The 25,763-nt window shown below is 41.7% G+C and overlaps 1 protein-coding gene across 1 annotated transcript in view; it reads right to left on the reverse strand.

Annotated features, from left to right (window-relative positions):
• The window catches only part of LOC124118529 (calmodulin-A-like), a 29,960-nt gene extending 6,651 nt beyond the window's left edge, over positions 1–23,309 (reverse strand). Inside the window, exon 1 of the mRNA XM_046480685.2 lies at positions 23,118–23,309. Within this exon, the coding sequence (XP_046336641.1) occupies positions 23,118–23,120 (3 nt within the window). The 5' untranslated portion in view covers positions 23,121–23,309. The remainder of the gene's footprint in view (positions 1–23,117) is intronic.
• Positions 23,310–25,763: the final 2,454 nt, after the last annotated feature.

Here is a 25,763-nt window from a genome sequence, read left to right on the forward strand (position 1 = left end):
CGAAGAACACATCCATCAGCAGATCCCATCATATGTAAAAGACGCAGATATTAAGGTCAGAGGTCAGGATCATGAAGTTACCTGTACAACAGCTTCGTAGTACCTCACAGTGACGTAACAGTAGATACGTATATGCTCACACAATATATTTGTGCAACGGCTAATGAAGGACAAATTAACAGCTGACACATGAATGGGACATTTTCAGATGAAGCTTTACCTCGCTTAAATTTGTATTTACAAAATAAGTATTGGTTATCTTTCAATCAGGATGAACCAGAATCAGGATTCTAGAAGTCGTACACGTTTCCTGTATGAATTTACGGTGCCGGATTTTCAGCCTATTAATTCCCCATACATTCCGTGATTAGTTCTGCAGTATACATGAGGAGATTGGGTACAGCACACGTTAGCTCAACGTAATGGCTTCTGTACCGTCGGTGTATTGATTTTGAATGATACATTTTTTTGCAGTCATATGCATCAACTTGGCTGTTAGGCTTCAAGTTATCAAACGCCCCGTATATTTTGCAGTGAAGAAGAAAGACATAGCATGAATAATTCAAAGTTAAAATGTTTTTTACCCTTATACAATAGTAAAAAATAACTTGACGAGCCTTTATTGGCGGTTCCGTTGTAAAACGCCGAAAGAGGCTATGACCAAATCTAGACTGGGGAAATGTCTTCTTCATTCACTTGTAGGAAATGGCATAATTCGAAAACGATATATCATTAACCTACTACAATTAAAACAAACTAAAATAATATTTTGGTAAATGTTTTAATTATTTTTAACAGGAGCGCACGGCAAATTTTTTTTGTATACCTGGATGTGTATTGTTTGCTTAAGATCCCCGATCCCAGTCTAGGATATGCCGCTAGATGGAGTGGTCGTCCCTTACCCAGTCTAGGATAAGCCGCTAGATGGAATGGGCGCCCCGATCCAGGTCTAGGATATGCCGCTAGATGGAGTGGGCGCCCCGATCCCAGTCTAGGATATGCCGCTAGATGGAATGGGCACCCCGATCCCAGTCTAGGATATGCCGCTAGATGGAGTGGGCGCTTCGATCCAGGTCTAGGATAAGCCGCTAGATGGAGTGGGCGCCCCGATCCCAGTCTAGGATAAGCCGCTAGATGGAATTGACGTCCCGATCCAGGTCTAGGATATGCCGCTAGATGGAGTGGGCGCCCCTTACCCAGTCTAGAATATGCCGCTAGATGGAGTTGGCGCTCCTTACCCAGTCTAGGATAAGCCGCTAGATGGAATGGGCGCCCCGATCCAGGTCTAGGATAAGCCGCTAGATGGAGTGGGCGCTTCGATCCCAGTTAAGGATATGCCGATAAATTGAATGGGCACTCCGAGCCAAGTCTAGGATAAGCCGCTTGATGCAAAGAGCGCCCCCAACCCAGTCTAGGATATGCCGCTAGAGACAATGGCGCCCCGAACCCAGTCTAGGATAAGTCACTATAGATGCAATTGGCGCCGCAAACTTAATCTAGAACCCTTCTGGGCTGTATCGCTAGTTTGTGTGGGCGCCCCTAATCCAGTCTAGGATATGTAGCCAGATGCAATGGGCACCCATTACCCAATCTAGTTAGATACAATGGGCGCCCCGAACCCAGTCTAGGATATGCCCTAGATACAATGGGCACCGTATTCATAAGGCAGTCTGAAATTGATTTCAAAATCTGTCCAATGGTGCAATATTAATTTTCTTACTCTAAATGTAAAAAAGACAAGAGAAATTATTATAGATTTCAGAAAAAAAGAAGACCCAAATTCTGCGTGTTGTTATTGATAACGAAAATATTGATTTGGTTGAACAATATAAGTATTTTTGCAACATTATTGATTCCAAACTCACTTGGAATGCCAACACGGAGCATGAAAAGGGCCAATAGCGGCGTCATAGGTATGTTAAACCTGATAATACAATACCATCTCTATTTTAAAGAACATTTATTCAAAGCATTTTAGTTTTTGATGTTATATGCTGGTATGGGAGCCTGTCTGTTCAAAATAAATCAAAACTTGATAAAAAAATTTAATACGTCAAGCAAAATATAAGGTACCCAATTTCAGCACATCGGCGAAATTAATGAGCAGAAAAATGTACAAAAAGGCGCGTAATTTACTAAATGACAGCCGTCATATACTTCATTCCGAGTATCAGTTTCTCCCTCTTGGCCGCCGACTGCGCATGTCAATGCTGAAAACAAACAGGACCCGGATTTCATTTCTTACCAGCCAGTATTAGTCTTTTAAATGATTAACTGTTTAATACTATTATATAATTAATACCATTCCTTGTCGTCTCTGTGATAGTGTTTAATTCTCTTCGTGTTTTTACCTGTGGTTAAATTAGCAAGTGTCTTATTTTCTTATTTACATATTTTATTATGATATATATTTTTTCATATTTTAGTGCTAATCAACTTTGAACCATGAATTTCCCTTTGGATAATAAAGTCGTATGTCATCTTAACCCAGTCTAGGATATGGCACTAGACGCAATGGGCGCCACGAACCCAGTCTAGGATATGGCACTAGAGGCAATGGGCGCCACGAACCCAGTCTAGGATATGGCACTAGACGCAATGGGGGCCACGAACCCAGTATAGGATATGCTGCTATAGATGCTATTACGCCCCAAACCCAGTCTAGGACATGCAGTTGGGTGCGATAAGCAGGCAGCCTGCCAAGATTGATAAAACCAGTTTACCGACTCATACTGCGTGGCACGTCAGCAGGAAACCCGCCATCGCCAGCGACACCGTGGCGGTGTACGACTGCCCCGCGGGGGTAGAATGGCAGCTGATCAGGAGTCAGAAAAAAAGGCGAAATGTTGAAATATTTATATTCGGTAAACTGGACGGGTTATGATTGAATACAGGGAAGGCAGGGTCCTCGATAGCAGTCTATAGTATATACAGAGGAGTATATATTCACTCAATGCACAAATGTGTTGTGGATTGATCCTATTAGATTTTGTGTCAGATTTGACAATTAAATTTTCCATAAATCCTTGGATAAACGTCTGCCTTGAAGAAGCAACAACCGAGATTTTACGAAGCGCCTGAATTATTAAACATTTGACACCTCTTTTAAATAATTGCTGGATGAAACGATGACCTTTAGCGAACGCCATGTATCGTGATTGTATTTACGACGATACTCGATCTGTTGTCACATTTCAGTTTTGTTGATTTAGGTTGACTTTACCTGATTGACATTTATGCTTATCTATCTATATTGAAGCTGAGTCTTAACATGCATGACATTGTCGTGTCGCTTAGGGCGTCAATCAGCAATTCTTTATGACAATGACGGACATCGTCACAGAGGACGGACAGGTCAAGCTGTCCCCCTTTACAATCTACTAGGACTGTGTGACGTCAGTGCGCCAACTGTGCTAGACTTGAATGATTTGAATTTACTTTTTAACTTCATATTTAATTATGTTTATAAGTTATTTAAATCTATAAATTTGTAAAATAATAAATATACATAACATTAGCTGTATGACAATATTGACGTAAGTCAGTGAGACTGTTTGAGCACTGTCAATACTTCAGGGGTCTCGACACACACACAATATAAACATATAATGGTAGCTGTCTGACATTGACGATACCTGACATTGACGATACCCGACATTGACGATACCCGACATTAACGAGACCCCACATTAACGATACCCGACATTAACGATACCTGACATTGATGATACCTGACATTGACGATACCTGACATTACAATACCTGACATTGACGATACCCGACATTCACGATACCCGACATTGACGATACCTGACATTACAATACCTGACATTGACGATACCCGACATTGACGATACCCGACATTAACGATACCTGACATTGACGATACCTGACATTGATGATACCTGACATTGACGATACCTGACATTACAATACCTGACATTGACGATACCCGACATTAACGATACCCGACATTAACGATACCTGACATTGACGATACCTGACATTGATGATACCTGACATTGACGATACCTGACATTACAATACCTGACATTGACGATACCCGACATTGACGATACCCGACATTGACGATACCTGACATTGACGATACCTGACATTGATGATATCCGACATTGATGATACCCGACTTTAACGATACCTGACATTGACGATGCCTGACATTGATGATACCTGACATTGACGATACCTGACATTAACGATACCTGACTTTAACGATACCTGACATTGACGATGCCTGACATTGATGATACCTGACATTGACGATACCTGACATTGATGATACCCGACATTGACGATACCTTACATTGACGATACCTGACATTGATGATACCTGACATTGACGATACCCGACTTTAACGATACCTGACATTGATGATACCTGACATTGATGATACCTGACAGTGATGATACCTGACATTAACGATACCTGACATTGACGATACCTGACATTGATGATACCTGACATTGACGATACCTGACATTAACGATACCTGACATTAACGATACCTGACATTGACGATACCTGACATTGACGATACCTGACATTGACGATACCTGACATTGACGATACCCGACATTGACGATACCCGACATTGACGATACCCGACATTGACGATACCTGACATTGATGATACCTGACATTGACGATACTTGACATTAACGATACCCGACATTAACGATACCTGACATTAACGATACCTGACATTAACGATACCTGACATTGACGATACCTGACATTGACGATACCACTGACGATACCCGACATTGATGATACCTGACATTAATGATACCTGACATTGATGATACCTGACATTGACGATACCTGACATTGACGATACCTGACATTAACGATACCTGACATTAACGATACCTGACATCGACGATACCTGACATTGACGATACCACTGACGATACCCGACATTGATGATACCTGACAGTGACGATACCTGACATTAACGATACATGACATTGATGATACCTGACATTGACGATACCTGACATTGACGATACCTGACATTGACGATACCACTGACGATACCTGACATTGACGATACATGACATTGACGATACCTGACATTAACGATACCTGAAATTAACGATACCTGACATCGACGATACCTGACATTTACGATACCACTGACGATACCCGACATTGATGATACCTGACAGTGACGATACCTGACATTAACGATACCTGACATTAACGATACCTGACATTGACGATACCTGACATTGACGATACCTGACATTGACGATACCACTGACGATACCTGACATTGACGATACCTGACATTAATGATACCTGACATTGACGATACCTGACATTGACGATACCTGACATTGACGATACCACTGACGATACCTGACATTGACGATACCTGACATTGACGATACCTGACATTGACGATACCACTGACGATACCTGACATTGACGATACCTGACATTGACGATACCTGACATTGACGATACCACTGACGATACCTGACATTGACGATACCTGACATTGACGATACCTGACATTGACGATACCTGACATTGACGATACCACTGACGATACCTGACATTGACGATACCTGACATTGACGATACCTGACATTGACGATACCACTGACGATACCTGACATTGACGATACCTGACATTGACGATACCTGACATTGACGATACCACTGACGATACCTGACATTGACGATACCACTGACGATACCTGACATTGACGATACCTGACATTGACGATACCTGACATTGACGATACCTGACATCAGATATCACAAAGCTACAGCTAGGATATGTTACACAGATGTCAAACGAGAAACGTTGCCTTTTGAGCGATGTTAACTGATGTATTCACTGGAGTCAATCACTGGATTATCTGGCCCAGACTCGATTATTTGAAGACCGCCGTCATATAGCTGTAATATTGCTGAGTGCGGCGTTAAACAACAAATAAACAAAAAAACAAAACATGTCCTCCGTCACATTCCGACGCATTCATATCATATTCAAATGACATTTTTGTGTTTTGGCCAACGGTCTTTCTACGGAAATAACACTCTCTACATTATACTGACACACGCACAGTGGCATTTGGGAAATAATTTTCAGCGAACTGGCAGAGAAATTAATATTATGGACACAAGCTTCCAGTCACTTCTTACTTATCAAGAGTCAAAATCCACTATGTGTTTTCAAGTAGTTACTCATATATATGAATCGGTCTGTGGTTCGATCCACGGCCGCGTGAAACCAAAAGACGTTAAAAGATGGTTATTGCTGTTACCCTGTCAGGCGCTTTGCATTAAGAGAAGAAAACAAAGGTTGGCTGGCTCGGAGTCAGTAAAGTGGGTCTGAGTGGGGTGTCCATGTAAGCTTGGTACCTCTGTGCGCTGGTACTTAAAAACCGATATTTGTCCGGACCAGTACAATCAGACAATAATCTTGAAAGCGTCGTTAAACCCCATTTCACCTCATACCTAATTGCATATTAACGATTCAAAAACAATTATCAATATTATCATTTTTTGACAGCACCAAAAGTAATCAAAGTGGTCACTGAAACATTTTTAGATTTAAACATCTTTAGTTTTGGTTTCCCTAGACACAACTTTAAATTGGCCGTTGTGATATGAGTAAAATACAGAAAAAGAGACTTGAAACATCACATTAAATATTCAAGAATGATTTGAGGTACAATAGGGAGGTAGATGTACAACGAAAACGCTTACAACTTAAATAGAAATAAAATGAATGATTGATAAATATATACAGAGGGTAGCTAGTTGCAATATTCCATCGTAACCACGGTGGGGACACCAAAGATAACGTAGATATAGTACCATATTGGGGAAACGAACCGCGCCTTCATCTTGACAAGCGAGCGCTTCATCCACTAACCTACGTGTCCTTAGTTATGTTAATGTACCTCTGAGTCAGACAACATTACTCCTACAAAAACTAAATTATTGAACCAGTGATGCCAGATAATGTATTCCGGGCATTGATAACGGAGGCTGTTGGAAACAGAGCGCTTGCATCCAGCAGCATCCTCATCTACTGTATGTGTTTACCATGGTTCAATCAAGATGATTCAGCTACCAATACATTACAGCACCCCCCTGGGTCACTCTGGCAGTTGTTATGGCTAGCCAGTGTTCACGGAAGAGCCGAATAACGAACGTCAATACTAAGTCTACTGGGACCCCAAACAGCTCATTTCCCAGGTTCTGGCTCTCTCTCATTAACAATACATTGGTAACAATAAGCTGACACTCGGCAAACGATCTATCGTTTTAATCCTGTTTTATTCCTAATTGCGAAAGGAAAGCAAACACTAGTTGTTGACTGTATTTTGACAGTGTTCGAAGTTGATGCGCACAGCAGAGTATAGAGATGATTGGGAAGCAATATTTATACGTTAACACCAAGCTGATGCTGCTGTGGGTTTTAGTTTATAGGTATAGCTACGCCTGGTGGTGGTACTTGTAGGGAGAATAAATGGTGTGAGATTTAGCAGTAAGGGGAGCTGTGACGGTTATATCCGTCTAGGGGATGCTTTGTTTTTGTGAATTTTGTCTTGACATTTCAGTGGTGGACTGCGTGGTGTCGTAAAGTGGTAGTAAGTATGGTGTTTGTATGCAGACGCTTGGCAGGCTGCAAGAGCTAAATTCGCCTTACAACTGATGTCACTCGTTAGCGTTAGATAGATATGGAAGAAGGGGGTGGGAGAGGGTGGGGTGGGTGATGAGAAGGAGCTGAGAGAGAACGGATGGGGGAGGAGAGAAAGGAAAGAAAGAAAAAGGAAGAGGAAGGATAGGAAAATAAAATAGAAAGAGAGAGGAAACAGAGAGAAAGAGTGAGAGACGTGCTGGAGAAGATAGTGGTCCGTGTCGTGCCGGAGAGGATAGTGGTCCATGTCGTGCCGGAGAAGATAGTGGTCCATGTCATGCCAGAGAAGATAGTGGTCCATGTCGTGCCGGAGAGGATAGTGGTCCATGTCATGCCAGAGAAGATAGTGGTCCGTGTCGTGCCGGCCGGAGAGGATAGTGGTCCATGTCGTGCCGGAGGAGATATTGGTCCACGTCTTTTCGGAGAAGATAGTGGTCCATGACGTGCCAGAGAAGATAGTGGTCCATGTCGTGCCAGAGAAGATAGTGGTCCGTGTCGTGCCGGAGAAGATAGTGGTCCATGTCGTGCCAGAGAAGATAGTGGTCCATGTCATGCCAGAGAAGATAGTGGTCCATGTCGTGCCAGAGAAGATAGTGGTCCATGTCGTGCCGGAGAAGATAGTGGTCCATGTCATGCCAGAGAAGATAGTGGTCCATGTCGTGCCAGAGAAGATAGTGGTCCATGTCATGCCAGAGAAGATAGTGGTCCATGTCGTGCCGGAGAAGATAGTGGTCCATGTCGTGCCGGAGAAGATAGTGGTCCATGTCGTGCAGGAGAATATAGTGGTCCATGTCGTGCCGGAGAGGATAGTGGTCCATGTCATGCCAGAGAAGATAGTGGTCCATGTCGTGCCGGAGAGGATAGTTGTCCATGACGTGCTGGAGAAGATAGTGGTCCTTGTCGTGCTGGAGAATAAAGTGGTCCATGACGTGCTGGAGAAGATAGTGGTCCATGTCATGCCAGAGAAGATAGTGGTCCATGTCGTGCCGGAGAGGATAGTTGTCCATGACGTGCTGGAGAATATAGTGGTCCTTGTCGTGCTGGAGAAGATAGTGGTCCATGTCATGCCAGAGAAGATAGTGGTCCATGTCGTGCCGGAGAAGATAGTGGTCCATGTCGTGCCAGAGAAGATAGTGGTCCATGTCATGCCAGAGAAGATAGTGGTCCATGTCGTGCCAGAGAAGATAGTGGTCCATGTCGTGCCGGAGAAGATAGTGGTCCATGTCATGCCAGAGAAGATAGTGGTCCATGTCGTGCCAGAGAAGATAGTGGTCCATGTCGTGCCGGAGAAGATAGTGGTCCATGTCATGCCAGAGAAGATAGTGGTCCATGTCGTGCCAGAGAAGATAGTGGTCCATGTCGTGCCAGAGAAGATAGTGGTCCATGTCGTGCCGGAGAAGATAGTGGTCCATGTCATGCCAGAGAAGATAGTGGTCCATGTCATGCCAGAGAAGATAGTGGTCCATGTTGTGCCAGAGAAGATAGTGGTCCATGTCGTGCCGGAGAAGATAGTGGTCCATGTCATGCCAGAGAAGATAGTGGTCCATGTCGTGCCAGAGAAGATAGTGGTCCATGTCATGCCAGAGAAGATAGTGGTCCATGTCGTGCCAGAGAAGATAGTGGTCCATGTCGTGCCGGAGAAGATAGTGGTCCATGTCGTGCTGGAGAATATAGTGGTCCATGTCGTGCCGGAGAGGATAGTGGTCCATGTCATGCCAGAGAAGATAGTGGTCCATGTCGTGCCGGAGAGGATAGTTGTCCATGACGTGCTGGAGAAGATAGTGGTCCTTGTCGTGCTGGAGAATAAAGTGGTCCATGACGTGCTGGAGAAGATAGTGGTCCATGTCATGCCAGAGAAGATAGTGGTCCATGTCGTGCCGGAGAGGATAGTTGTCCATGACGTGCTGGAGAAGATAGTGGTCCTTGTCGTGCTGGAGAATAAAGTGGTCCATGACGTGCTGGAGAAGATAGTGGTCCATGTCATGCCAGAGAAGATAGTGGTCCATGTCGTGCCGGAGAGGATAGTTGTCCATGACGTGCTGGAGAAGATAGTGGTCCTTGTCGTGCTGGAGAATAAAGTGGTCCATGACGTGCTGGAGAAGATAGTGGTCCATGTCATGCCAGAGAAGATAGTGGTCCATGTCGTGCCGGAGAGGATAGTTGTCCATGACGTGCTGGAGAAGATAGTGGTCCTTGTCGTGCTGGAGAATATAGGAGTGCATGTCTTTCCGGGGACCTTCGTATCACATTACAGCGGAAGCTGATATTTATAAAATCAATCATTGTCGATAGTTTTTTTTAAATACATCGGTATTCAATCATCGGTTACAACATGTAGAGTTACCGATGCTACAATAGTCAGTGTATGTGGGGCAATACAAGCTGGGAAGAAAACACGATAACAATCGACTGAGGGAGTGTATTTGAAATTGTGGGAAACTTTAGCGCCTTTCGATATTCGTCATATCTTTTGCGTCACAATAACGTCACAATGACGTCATGTAGTGACGTGCGGGTTGAACTGAACCTTCCAAGGCTTGCTTCATTTTCTTTTTGGGCGCAACGTTTATGATAGCTTGCAAAGTAGCCATGCTACAAACTTGCAATGCCTGAAATATTTGCCAGTAAAGTTTAATGACGTCAAACATCAATGTCTGAGCATATACAGCGCCTTCAGATCGAAATACCACATAAAACACTGCACTCAACAAATGCCGTTAACTCAACATCGTCACCCTAACAAAAAAGAGCCCCCTTTTTATTTTGTCATTGTAGAATAGAGATAAACATACTGTTCTTTCAATATCGAGCTCAATTTAACATTCGAAACCTCACGCTGCACGTTCTCTTCCAAATTCAATTTTAGAGTGGTTAAACCTAAATGTAACCAAGTACAAACTCAGCTTTGAACACACAATGTGCATGGCTGTCTCCTAAATATTTCACTGGCGCTGCACCACTCTTCGCCATTACGCTGGAAATCAAGGTTGTTGTCATAGAGGCATCGTACATTTCCAAGACGATGCCGAGAGACTTGGTGGTGCGTCCTTGTTAATGATAAACACCATCCGTCATTAACAGTCCGTTCTTTCATCCTCTATGACAACACATAACTGAATGGGTACTTCCCAGTTACACGCCGATGGCCAAAATGCAGCCATGTTACAGATATGGTTGATGAACATTTCCTCGTCAGGCGAACTCCGTGACAGTGTCTTACCCTGAGAACCATAACAGAGTCAGCATGTGTTAGTTTATTGATGTGTACAGGAGCCAGCAGAAATATGGTTCTCATCCTGAAGAGATAACGCAGTTAAATGAAAGCATCTGTCATCGTTATTTACAAATTACTTAAGGCATAGTTGTACTTGGTCTTCGTCGCCATTGATATTCAAGAGGCAAGGTGCAGTCATCCCGACCGTCAGGCAGTACGTGTGCCTCCAGCAGAGCAGCAAAAGTGAACGTCTGACATTATCGTTGCAATATGACACTGATTCATACATGCACCCTTAACGTGACAGATTCGACCCGATTATGAGTCTTGATTTTCCAGCACCAAATCCATTCCTGTGTTATTCTTTCAGTGGCAAACGTCTATGACATGCGTCTTTTTCTCTAAAATACAAAGCTTACACGCCGTGATATAACTGAAATACTTTTCAAACCTACTTACTTACTCAATAATGCTTAGGGTTTTGGGGGCACGGGTGGCCCAGTCGTCTAAGGCGCCGCGATTCGCTGTGCAGAGTTGCGTCCCTTGGGCACGCTAGAAACCTATGATTGTGGGTTCGAATCCCGGTTCGCCCCGATTATGTTTCTAGGTTTGTCAGCACCATAGCCGTGCTCGTTGGTTTCACCGAAGTGGTAAACGTCTGAGACCTGCATCACTTCGGGCTTTCCTCCCACATTAAGCTGACACGCCGTGATATCACTGGAATACTGTTAAAAGCGGCGTTAAACCCAACGCACTCACTCACTTAGAGTATTAGTTTGTCACTCCCACGAAGATTAATATTACGTTTTCTTGAATCATGAATCCGACTGCACGATGACACCTGGGGTCAAGCTGAATCATCATCGGCGTTGAATGGATTCACAATGACTCTAATTTTTGTCACTACATTGGCCTTTTACGCCTCAGTGAATCCTGTTTCGTCAGATAATCGTCACTTATTATTCTCTGGCGCTGACGTGTGATATATACAACGTCCAAAACTTCCAACCTTGAACCTAGGATTACCCGTGCTCGTGGGTTCCACCGAAGTGGTAAACGTCTAAGACCTGCATCACTTCGGGCTTTCCTCCCACATTAAGCTGACACGCCGTGATATAACTGGAATAATGTTAAAAGCGGCGTAAAACCCAACTCACTCACTCACTCTAACCTTGAACATCATTACATTTTGCTTGTTTTACAAACAGTACGTTTTAAGACTGCAAAAGACGCATAAAGATAAAAAATAAACCTATTTCAAGCTCTGACATGTACAAAAGCTATTTGCATTAAATTCAAGAACCTTTTAACGATAATTAAATACACGTATCTAATGAAAAACGTGCACTTTCAATATTAATCTCGACTGTTAGGAAACTGACTTAAACATGTTCTATTTGATTGACCCAGTCAACCGTAACCACGTGTTAGGATTAGCCCTGAAAATGAATCCACAAAACAATAATTTCTCTGGTCCGACCAAGGGTCACAGCGATGAAGACGTCCCCTTGACACCCTGTGAGTAAATCCCAGAACTCGCGAACATCTTGTCACGAGGATAAATACCAAGGATGTGTCGCCAACATTATCATCACTTCTGATTCACTTTACACCCCACCACTATCATCTTCATCTTCTACGGCGTGCTGCTGTGCATTCACGTCATGGTCGATGTCCGTCCGTACTTTCTGCACTTCATCTCGCGTGTCGGCATGTCTGACAGAAGAGGGAGGGGGAGTGTCATGAATACCCGACTGCTGCTGACTGATGGCAGCGGGCTACGCAGGTGAATACCGCCTGTCTCCTGAGACGCCACGTGTATGTGTGATTGCCGATTGATTGCTACCTTGAACCTCCTTGCGCCAATAATTCCGTTACCTTTTACATTGTGAAGCCACACGAGGCCTTACAGTCAGTGTCCCTTGTGGTTTACGTAGTTCGCTTACAAAACAAAGGACACGCACGCTGTTCCGAGTGTCTGTGGAATTTACTCTTAAGTTCCTAGGTGCCTTTGTGGAAGTTACTCTTAAGTGCTTAAATGCCCTTGAGAATTACATGTCGATATATTTGTGTCTGCTGGTGTCCATGCGTGAGAGGTTGTCTCTGTGTACAGATGTGCGTTTATGTATGTACATGTGTGTGTATGTGTGTACAGATGTGCGTTTATGTATGTACATGTGTGTGTATGTGTGTGCAGATGTGTGTTTATGTATGTACATGTGTGTGTATGTGTTTGCAGATGTGTGTTTATGTATGTACATGTGTGTGTATGTGTGTGCAGATGTGTGTTTATGTATGTACATGTGTGTGTATGTGTGTGCAGATGTGTGTTTATGTATGTACATGTGTGTGTATGTGTGTGCAGATGTGTGTTTATGTATGTACATGTGTGTGTATGTGTGTACAGATGTGCGTTTATGTATGTACATGTGTGTGTATGTGTGTGCAGATGTGTGTTTATGTATGTACATGTGTGTGTATGTGTAGATGTGTGTTTATGTATGTACATGTGTGTGTATGTGTGTGCAGATGTGTGTTTATGTCTGACTGTGTGTTACATTGCTTCCTGCATCAGAATGTCTCCGCATATGCCTGTTTGTGTGCCTGTATGTGTGTGTGTGTGTGTGTGTGTGTGTGTGTGTGTGTGTGTGTGTGTGTGTGTGTGTGTGTGTGACGTTTCTTTATGCAACAGATAATGAGTTTGTATGTGAATTATCACGTTTCTTTATGCAACAGATAATGAGTCTGTATGTGAGTTATCAAGTATATTTATGCAAGAATTATGTGTCTGTATGTGAATTATCACGTTTCTTTATGCAACAGATAATGTGTCGGTATGTGAGTTATCACGTTTCTTTATGCAACAGATAATGAGTCTGTATGTGAGTTATCAAGTATATTTATGCAAGAATTATGTGTCTGTATGTGAATTATCACGTTTCTTTATGCAGCAGATAATGAGTCTGTATGTGACTTATAACGTTTCTTTTTGCAGCAGATAATGTGTCGGTATGTGAGTTATCACGTTTCTTGATGCAGCAGATAATGTGTCTGTATGTGACTTATAACGTTTCTTTATGCAGCAGATAATGTGTCGGTATGTGAGTTATCACGTTTCTTTATGCAACATAATATGTGTCTGTATGTGAGTTGTCACGTTTCTTTATGAAACAGATGTGTCTGTATGTGAGATGTCAGGTTGTCGTATGCAACAGAATATGAGTCTGTATATGCGCAGTCAGATTTCTTTATGTACTATTATATCTGTAAGTGAAGTGTTACATGTTTTTATGCAACAGAATAGAGTCTGCATACAAGTTGTCGCGTTTCTTGGGGCAACAGATCTGGAATATGTGTCCGTGTGTATCTACATCGTGAACATTCCCTGCTCTATCGCAACGTGTTGAGTGTAAACGTTCCCGGACGATTAAAACAGAAATAATGGAAATATAATGTTTATAATGTGTATGTACTATCGGTCACTAAGATATTTGGTGCACCGTATAAAAATGCATGCAATGTTGGTTCTGGAAAAATGCAATAATATCAACAAATACTTTGCGGTCGCCTGATCATTGTCAAAACACGTACACCAGCGCTTATAGGAAGCAAGTATACCTCATCAATAACACGCTCACAATGTCAACGTCCCCAATCCGGGGACACAAACCAATAAGGAAGGACTAGGCTCGTGCAAGTTGACAGTCAACTCACTCTTAAATCGTTCAAAACCCATTCAAAATGTATGATGAATGTCATTTAAAAGCAGTTAAAGCTAACCCTAATTCAGCAACTACAGTGTCTATACTAATACACATTGCACATATTTCAGCGACCAAAATAGCGTTCTTGTCACTATGGTGGCAGTTGTCTACGGAAGCGTAGTGGGGCCACGGTGATTTGTTTTATCTAAGTATCTCCTACGTAGGACTTAGTATCTCCAACGTAGGACTTAGTATGTCCTACGTAGGACTTAGTATCTCCTACGTAGGACTAAGTATCTCCTACGTAGGAGATACTAAGTCCTACGTAGGAGATACTAAGTCCTACGTAGGAGATAGTAAGTCCTACGTAGGAGATACTAAGACAACAACAAAATTCACCGTGGCCCTACTACGCGTCCGTAGTTGTCTTTATATCTCCCACAACAGAAATAAAAGTACATGTACATATCTATGACAAACGAAGAGCCTTTATTTGACCGATTACCAATACCTTGGTAGTTTCGAATTACTCATGATCCGAGTGGGGTTATCTGCTCCTAAAATGACCCCTGAAACACGATACTGTGAAGTAATTTTGTCACTTAGATGAAGCCGACACCCATTCATTTGTATATCGACATTTCCTGAAGTATATATTAGCTTTGTCGCACCTAATATCCTTTCTGTAGAAGCCAGTATTGACGTACTCGGTTCATGGCATCTGTTTAGATCCTGTCGTGGACTTGTTTCAATAATACGGCTAAAACCGAGCATGTATATCTCCGCCGTCCATGACACGGAGTCATCTATCTTTGAAGGTTTTTTTTCTTTCAACTCCCCTGGGAGAGTCCGTGTCGCCATATACTTCAAGGAGTATTCAGTGTCACTGTAAAGTTTAAGCTCAAACTGAACATTCTATTTGCTATTCACCAGAGATCATATGACATTATTCATGGTAATCAAGAGCAGTGCCTGTGGAATTCAGAGATTTCGGTGAGAAAGGGCAGGAAGGGTTTCATTTAGTTGAGATGTCACGCACAAAAGTTGGCTGTGTGTGTTCATGAAGTTTATTATTTTTTGCCAATATCCATAAATACTTCACTAATAGTATCAATTAAATAACAACAATGTGTGTGTGTGTGTGTATGTGTGCGTGTGTGTGTGTGTGTGTGTGTGTGTGTTGGTGGAGAGGGAGTGGGGGGAGGGTCTGGGGTTTTGTATTGAGACCAGATATGTTTTTGTAGCTGCTACATCAGATACGTTTTCAATAAAAACGATTTCTTTTTCTAGAAAACATATTGAAACGATAACGAATCTAATTTTTTCAACATTTTTTTCTCAAATCTCAAAATTGAGACCACACGCACACTCACTAACTCACTCACTCACACAGGCCACGGAGATCCTGTATGTATACACCATGGAAACGCTACAGATGTACACCATGGAGACACTATATATGTACACCACGGAGACACTATATATGTACACCACGGAGACACTATATATGTACACCATGGAGACACTATATATGTACACCATGGAGACACTATTTATGTACACCATGGAGACACTGTATATGTACACAATGGAGACACTTTATATGTACACCGTGGAGACACTGTATGTGTACACCATGGAGACACTGTATATGTACACCATGGAGACACTACATATGTACACCACGGAGACGCTATTTATGTACACCACGAGGACGCTATATATGTACACCATGGATACACTGTATATGTACACCACGGAGACACTATATATGTACACCATGGAGACACTATATATGTACACCACGGAGACACTATATATGTATACAGCATGGAGACCTATATCGAAACTATTTTGGAACACTTTACAGCACGTTCAACACGCAGAGGTCGGACTATTCGATTCGGACACGAGGGGAGCGAGCCTCGGTTCACGGTTTCGCGTCGCCTCGCTGACGCCTCGAGCATTGAAAGCCCATATCACCCTTGAGGAGCGCTAACCAATACCTAAATAATATTCCCCTTAGCACTTTCACGTGGAACTATCTATGAAAAACATTATCATGTACAGACATTTGTACACACAGTCATCTCCCACACAGAGACAGTTAGACAATTACGAACACTTAGTATCTGGATGTATTGAGAACACAGCGATGGGCTTCAGCATCGCCTTGAAAGACACGGGGTGTTGTGTGGAGATAAGACCCAGGGCTGTTATAACTTACCCCCTGATGCCACGCTTGGATGCCGAGACAGTTTCATGAATACGATATCGCGCCATAATCATCAGTGCATAGCTTGCCTCGAGGCTCGACACTGATTGCTGGCGGTAATTCCGGCCGTATGGTACCAGTTACTACAGCTTCACTTGAGACCTAGGTATTTGTTACAAACATACCGAGCGAAGATGGGGATGCTGAGGAATAACGCTCGACTTTTGTTCTTGGTTTAACCAGCTTGAAATATAAAGGTTGCTTACATCCATTTTGTATGATGCGAAAACACGTCATGTTCTGTTTCACTTAGTAAAATAGAATATGCAAATATGTTGTGTTTTTTTTAACAGGTTGAAGAATGTCGAGTGATAATAATGTGAATATTGTATTACGCTTTTCCATAGACCATATACCGATTTTTCCTGTCGATCGATACCCTGGTCCGATTTTTTACTATATTTCTTTTGTCTGCCGCACAACCTTTTAGATAAATTCATATATGCAACTGGCGAATACTGCAACTTTGGTTTCCGGGTCCCATGGCACACGCACCGACGAATTAAGGGGAAATGCACTTTTACCTAATTTAATAGACAGTCGTATTGACAAACTGAAGGGAAGAGAAAAAATATTACCTTAGTCAAGAAGACAACAATATAGATGATTTAAGAGAGGAAAATAGGTTAATTTTAATCTGCAAGATAGCAACACAAACACAACAATATATTGACTAATATCTACAGGACAGCCATAAACGTGCACTGACGGACGGGTGAATACTAGCTTAGTCTACAAGACAACTGTAAAGACGCACTGAGAGACGGGTGAATACTAGCTTAGTCTACAAGACAGCTGTAAAGACGCACTGAGAGACGGGTGAATATTAGCTTAGTCTACAAGACAACTGTAAAGACGCACTGAGAGACGGGTGAATATTAGCTTGGTCTACAAGACAGCTGTAAAGACGCAATGAGAGAAAACCATATATTAACACAAACAAGTTCATCAAAGTCCACTTGACACCTGAAAGGCATGATTACTGGTTTACAAGTATACTAGCCATAACTATAAACTCAATTTGAGTGCAGTGTTAAGTTTATATTGTTGTGGACAAACTGAGACATATTTCAACATCGACCCGTTCAACTAAGACCGCAATACTAAGATGGCAGCTGCGGTATGTGACCTTTTCATTATGTTACTGAGATTGTAAGCTAACACTAAGCATGCTGAGTTTAGTTTATTCTTGGACAACCTGTGAATAATTCATGGATTATCTTTTGGGGAAATGAGTACTTTTACCGCAGGGAAATGACTAAATTATGCATGATATTTTTTGGAACAGACATTCATATGATCTTTGACAGGTTTAGATACATACAGACGGCTATGGAGTACTTTTTCCATATTGTATTCCATAACAAATACATGTTTTGAAACGTACCACATAAAAAATACAAGTAATTTCTCTGCAAAATAAACATCTCTGGAATTCAGAATTCTGTAAAGGCGACATTTGTAATCTGACACTCGACACTACAAACCTCTATATAAACCATCATCTCTGCAATCCGGCATCTGAGCAATACGGCGACATTTGTAATCTGACTCTCTACACTACAATCCCCTATATAAGGAAGCACCTCTGCAATCCGGTATTCTCAGCAACACGGCGACATTTGTAATCTAACACTCTACACTACAATCTTCTATATAAATCGGCACCTCCGCAATCCGGTATTCGCAACAATACGGCAACATGTATTGGGTATTTTTGTGTCAGAGGTTTTTGATGTCCTAATGTTCTGAAAAAAAATGACCCTCCTCTTGTCCCCCTACCCTCTTTAATCCGTGTAATTATATTTTACACGCCAATAATAAATGACTGGTCCCTAAGTATTCTCTGTTATATGGCAGTTTTTGTACTCTCGGTTATTTAGCATTCTCTGTATGCCAGTGTTTCGGGGAACCGAATTCTCTGTCATACTCCCCTCTCTGTTGCCCCCAGTAACCCAACACTGTCTGTAGGCCGTCACTCACTGGTGCCGTGTTCTCTGGATTCCATGACATCTGTGTCTTCTTATAGTATACGTTACACCGCGGTATATTCAATCCGGCATTTGTCGCCGTACGGTATACGCACTCTATCTGATACAACACACTCAGTAATACGGCATTCTCTGCATAGCAAGACCCTGAGTAATACGAGAGTCACTCAAATACACTCCCGTTGTTTTGTTAAATAGCACTTGTGAAGAAATCGGTGCAAGGAAATAATTCAACAAAATCGTACAATTTCTCGGGCGTCGGAAAGTTTAATGTTTCAACTAGCTGGCAGATTTGCCCAACTTTAACCTGAACGACATACAATCAAACATTATCAGGCCTAAAGCAAAGTTTGTATTGGAATAAATTCTGAAATTCTGGGAATATTTGACTGGGGTATTTGCTAGGTGTTACCGTGTCTACAAGGCTGCTAGCAGAACAACGTCAAACTGTCAACTCCTGGCCTGATATACAATTGGAGTAAATATTTTCATACGGCCTTGGACGGATAATCAAAGACGTTGTTTTCTAGGATACTGTTCACGTGTCTCTTTGTGGAAGGCGATTTAACACGCCATCATTATGTGCAGGGAGACGGGACACAATAAGACAAGGATATAATACAATAATAGAAGGCCGGGATACAATAATACTAGGACATGATACATTAATACCAAGACATTGAACACTAATACTAGGGCAGGGTACAATAATACAAGGACAGGGTACAATAACACTAGGATAAGGTACAATAATACAAGGACAGGGTACAAATATACTAGGACAGGGTACAATAATACTAGGACAGGGGAATAACACTAGGACAGGGTACAATAATACCAGGACAAGGTACAATAATACTAGGACAGGGTACAATAATACTAGGACAGGGTACAAATATACTAGGACATGGTACAATAACACTAGGACAGGGGAATAACACTAGGACAGGGTACAATAATACCAGGACAAGGTACAATAATACTAGGACAGGGTACAATAATACTAGGACAGGGTACAATAATACTAGGACAGGGTACAATAATACTAGGACAGGGTACAAATATACTAGGACATGGTACAATAACACTAGGAAAGGGGAATAACACTAGGACAGGGTACAATAATACCAGGACAAGGTACAATAATACTAGGACAGGGTACAATAATACTAGGACAGGGTACAATAATACTAGGACAGGGTACAAATATACTAGGACAGGGTACAATAACACTAGGACAGGGTACAAATATACTAGGACATGGTACAATAACACTAGGACAGGGGAATAACACTAGGACAAGGTACAATAATACCAGGACAAGGTACAATAATACTAGGACAGGGTACAATAATACTAGAACAGGGTACAATAATACTAGGACAGGGTACAAATATACTAGGACATGGTACAATAACACTAGGACAGGGGAATAACACTAGGACAGGGTACAATAATACCAGGACAAGGTACAATAATACTAGGACGGGGTACAATAATACTAGGACAGGGTACAATAATACTAGGACAGGGGAATAACACTAGGACAGGGTACAATAATACCAGGACAAGGTACAATAATACTAGGACATGGTACAATAATACTAGGACAGGGTACAATAATACTAGGACAGGGTACAAATATACTAGGACAGGGTACAATAACACTAGGACAGGGTACAATAACACTAGGACAGGGTACAATAATACAAGGACAGGGTACACTAATACAAGGACATGGTACAATAATACTAGGACAGGGTGCAATATCACTAGGACAGGGTACAATAATACTAGGACAGGGTACAATAATACTAGGACAGGGTACAAATATACTAGGACATGGTACAATAACACTAGGAAAGGGGAATAACACTAGGACAGGGTACAATAATACCAGGACAAGGTACAATAATACTAGGACAGGGTACAATAATACTAGAACAGGGTACAATAATACTAGGACAGGGTACAAATATACTAGGACATGGTACAATAACACTAGGACAGGGGAATAACACTAGGACAGGGTACAATAATACCAGGACAAGGTACAATAATACTAGGACGGGGTACAATAATACTAGGACAGGGTACAATAATACTAGGACAGGGGAATAACACTAGGACAGGGTACAATAATACCAGGACAAGGTACAATAATACTAGGACATGGTACAATAATACTAGGACAGGGTACAATAATACTAGGACAGGGTACAAATATACTAGGACAGGGTACAATAACACTAGGACAGGGTACAATAACACTAGGACAGGGTACAATAATACAAGGACAGGGTACACTAATACAAGGACATGGTACAATAATACTAGGACAGGGTGCAATATCACTAGGACAGGGTACAATAACACTAGGATAGGGTGCAATAATACTAGGACAGAGTACAATAACACTGCGACAGGGTACAATAACACTAGGACAGGGTACAATAATACTAGGACAGGGTGCAATAACACTAGGACAGGGTACAATAATACAAGGACAGGGTACACTAATACAAGGACATGGTACAATAATACTAGGACAGGGTGCAATAACACTAGGACAGGGTGAAATAACACTAGGACAGGGTACAATAACACTAGGCCAGGGTGCAATAACTCTAGGACAGGGTACAATAATACCAGGACAGGGTACAATAATACCAGGACAGGGTACAAAAATAAAAGGACAGGGTACAATAATACTAGGACAGGGTACAATAATACTAGGACAGGGTACAATAATACCAGGACATGGTACAATAATACTAGGACAGGGTACAGTAATACTAGGACAGGATATAATACAATACCACTAAAATAGTGAACAATGATAATAGGACAGGGTACAATAATACTAGGACATGATACAATAATACTAGGACAGGGTACAGTAATACTAGGACAGGGTAAAATAATACTTGGTAAGGGTACAATAATACTGGGGCATGATACAATAATATTAAACCAGGGTACAATAACACTAGGACAGAGTACAATAATACTAGGACAGGGTACAATAATACAAGGACATGGTACAATAACACTAGGACAGGGTGCAATAATACTAGGACATGGTACAATAATACTAGGACAGGGTACAATAATACCAGGACATGGTACAATAATATTAGGACAGGGTACAGTAATACTAGGACAGGATATAATACAATACCACTAAAATAGTGAACAATGATAATAGGACAGGGTACAATAATACTAGGACATGATACAATAATACTAGGACAGGGTACAGTAATACTAGGACAGGGTAAAATAATACTTGGTAAGGGTACAATAATACTGGGGCATGATACAATAATATTAAACCAGGGTACAATAACACTAGGACAGAGTACAATAATACTAGGACAGGGTACAATAATACAAGGACATGGTACAATAACACTAGGACAGGGTGCAATAATACTAGGACATGGTACAATAATACCAGGACAAGGTACAATAATACTAGGACATGGTACAATAATACTAGGACAGGGTACAAATATACTAGGACAGGGTACAATAACACTAGGACAGGGTACAATAATACTAGGACAGGTTACAATAATACTAGGACAGGGTACAATAATACCAGGACAGGGTACAATAATACCAGGACAGGGTACAATAATACTAGGACGTGATACAAGAAGACTAAGACAAGACACTTACAATACAAGAACAGATAAAAGACAAGGACAGGATAAAACAAGATATTAGAACAAGATACGGTACTAGACCAGGACAACACAATACTTGGCCAGGAAACAGTCCCGTTGAGTCCTAATGACGCCATTACGGGATCAGATGACGCCTCTAAAGTTGGCAAACACGAGAGGCAAGTTTTCTTTCAAAACATAATTATGATCCCACGATCAGAAGATCAAAGTTGGAAATATAAGTGGTACACCAGGAAAGATCTAAAGTGTAGCGAATCATATGGCCTTGTTGCTTGCGTTCGTGTACATGTAAGGATTTGGCGTACTGCCATAACCATTATCCCTCGTTGTCCCTGAGATGGGTCATAAGGTCCCGACATCAAACACGCTGTTTGTCTTTAAATCATAAGATTTCCGACATAATCGCCCAGGTTATGTTTAGGGTAATACTACCTACAAGTACAGGGAACACCTTTGCAATTGTTGTGCAGAATCTGAACAGGAATTGCTACAGCATCAGAGTGCTCATGACTGAACCCTGAAACAGGCATGCAATATAACATTGATAGTGACTCACCATTGTTGGTTAAATCCTATAAGTGTTGTCAGCGACGTAGTCCGAGAGTGACACCACCGTCGACGATGTTGCTACTATGACACTACGAGAGCGTGAGGATGACGTGTGGCTGGCTCTCTGTCGGCGTGTTCTGTTTCACACAGTAGCAGCGTCTGTGCAGCGTGTGGCAGAAGCACTTGGTAGAGCGGACGCTAGGAGTATGTCCGATGCGGGACCTCAATGATGTGAGTCACATGGCTAAGCCTGCAGGTTTGCCAGGCGAGCACAGCACCTAGCGTATCGACCTAACATCAACCTTCTCTTTACGGACACTCCGTTAAAAGGACATTAGCCAAGACCAGTTAGTCGTTTTACGAATTTTTATCCAAAACTTACATGAAGGTAGGAGTGGTGAAAAAATCATTTTTTTCAAATCAATGACTAAATTCATATCTGCATCGTGTTTTTAACGGCGTTACCCTTTTGCATATAGATACACCTCCTTGTTTTACCTGACTTTGTACACAGATTTTACCTCTTTGAACCTAAGATGTATAAAATGTTTTTACTATTCAAAAATACACGGGGGCACGGGTGGCCTAGTCGTCTAAGGCGCCGTGATTCGCTGTGCAGTGTTGCGTCCCTTGGGCACGCCAGAAACCTATGATTGTGGGTTCGAATCCCGGTTCGCCCCGATTATGTTTCTAGGTTTGTCAGCACCATACCCGTGCTCGTGGGTTTCACCGAAGTGGTGAACGTCTGAGACCTGCATCACTTCGGGCTTTCCTCCCACATTAAGCTGACACGCCGTGATATAACTGGAATACTGTTAAAAGCGGCGTTAAACCCAACTCAATCACTCACTCAAATATACACAATTAACATTAAGAAAACTGTCCAACTCTCTCATTTTTGTGATCAATGCTTTCAAGACATACACAAGTATTCCCATGACACAGCGTTTAAATGGCTGAAAGGATACAGTCGAGTCTGCCCTAAAACACTTAAACTGGTCTGGTCTTAGAGCAATGTAAAAGAAAAAAAATATCCTCACCTTGTATACCCTTAAATAGTATTGTTTTATATTAATAATATAGTTTATTGAACATTTGTATATGAACTTTGTTCGGTTTCAGCCGAAAGGGATGAGAAGCAATAGACTTCACACATTGTACCCATATGTAGGGTGCCGACCCAGCTGATGTATTTAACTCTTGGCACCATGGCGTTTGACACCATTTAAGCTATCCTGCTAATATCCAGTAATGTCTCGTTAATTCGAAATCGATACATACATCGATACACACAAACCGAGGGTATATGTATGTATGTATGTATGTATGTATGTATGTATGTATGTATGTGTGTGTGTGTGTGTGTGTGTGTGTGTGTGTGTGTGTGTGTGTGTGTGTGTATATAATACCTACAAGCAATATATATATATATATATATATATATATATATATATATATATATATATATATATATACCTTCGGTTTGTATCGAAAACGGATAACTCGAACTGAAGCATAATTTTTGTAATTTTTCCACAATAATCGCATGGCATTAAATCACTGCCAACATCACAAGAATGAAATGCCATGCCGATGACTTAAACAGAAGGGCCATAGACGCCCGTGTCTGATGGTGATTACTTAAACAGCAAACAAACCAATCAACCAGTTTATTTGAACAAATCAGGTATATCCTGTCGTGGCATTGCATATCTCCGTGTTGGCTTATTGAGAAGACGTTGGTTATATTTCCAAGGCCTTACCGAACAGTGCTTTACTGTATACCACGTAAACCAAGAACAGGTTTGTTTAGTTAAAATGACAATACCATATGGGTGTAACGATATATATAATGTTATTATTTTCCATCAAATATTCATGAATATAAGTCAAATGATCCTGTATTCCACATGTCTTTCTATAGTGGTACTCCTTATCTGATTGTCAGAATAATATAAAGCGTACATTGGGAGCGAGATATCCATTGCTGTTTTGACTTGTTTCTTGGTCAGAAACCCGCTGGAGTCTTGTGGTTAATGATTGGCTTCTTCTCGCCAAGGTTCTGTGATCGATTCCCGTCATGGTACAAATTGTGAAGTTTCTCTCCTGCTGTGATATGGTCGAATACTGTTAAAGAGGGCAGTGGGGTAGCCTAGTGGTTCAAACGTTCGCTCGTCACGCAGAAGGCCTGGGTTCGATTCCCACATGGGTACAACGTGTGAAGCTCATGTTTGATGTCCCCAGAATATTGCTGGAATATTGATAAAAACGATACTAGCGCACTCACTCACTGTTAAAGGGTCTATGCTTAGAAGCCTGGAGCGCATTTTCTGCCAAGTTATATATTTTGTGATTAATATTTGGGTGTAACTGAAAAACACTGGCTCTACCTATTTGTGAAGAAATTGTTCATTTGAAATACATCATTAAAAAGTGTGCACTTACAGTCACTGGAAGTGGTGTTTCAGGATTTTGAATCAAATGCTGGGCTGACTGTTTGTCCAAGCGGCGTGAAATAATATTCACTCCCTCGAACACTATTGTTTGGCTTGCCGTAAAAGGTGACTTTGCTTGTCGTAAGAGGCGACATACGGGATCGGGTGGTCAGGCTCGCTGACTTGGTTGATGCATGTCATCGATCCCAATTGCATGG

This window comes from Haliotis rufescens, unplaced genomic scaffold (genome assembly GCF_023055435.1).
Source record: "Haliotis rufescens isolate VD_foot unplaced genomic scaffold, xgHalRufe1.0.p SCAF_3, whole genome shotgun sequence".
In the NCBI taxonomy this organism is placed as follows: Eukaryota; Metazoa; Mollusca; class Gastropoda; order Lepetellida; family Haliotidae; genus Haliotis; species Haliotis rufescens.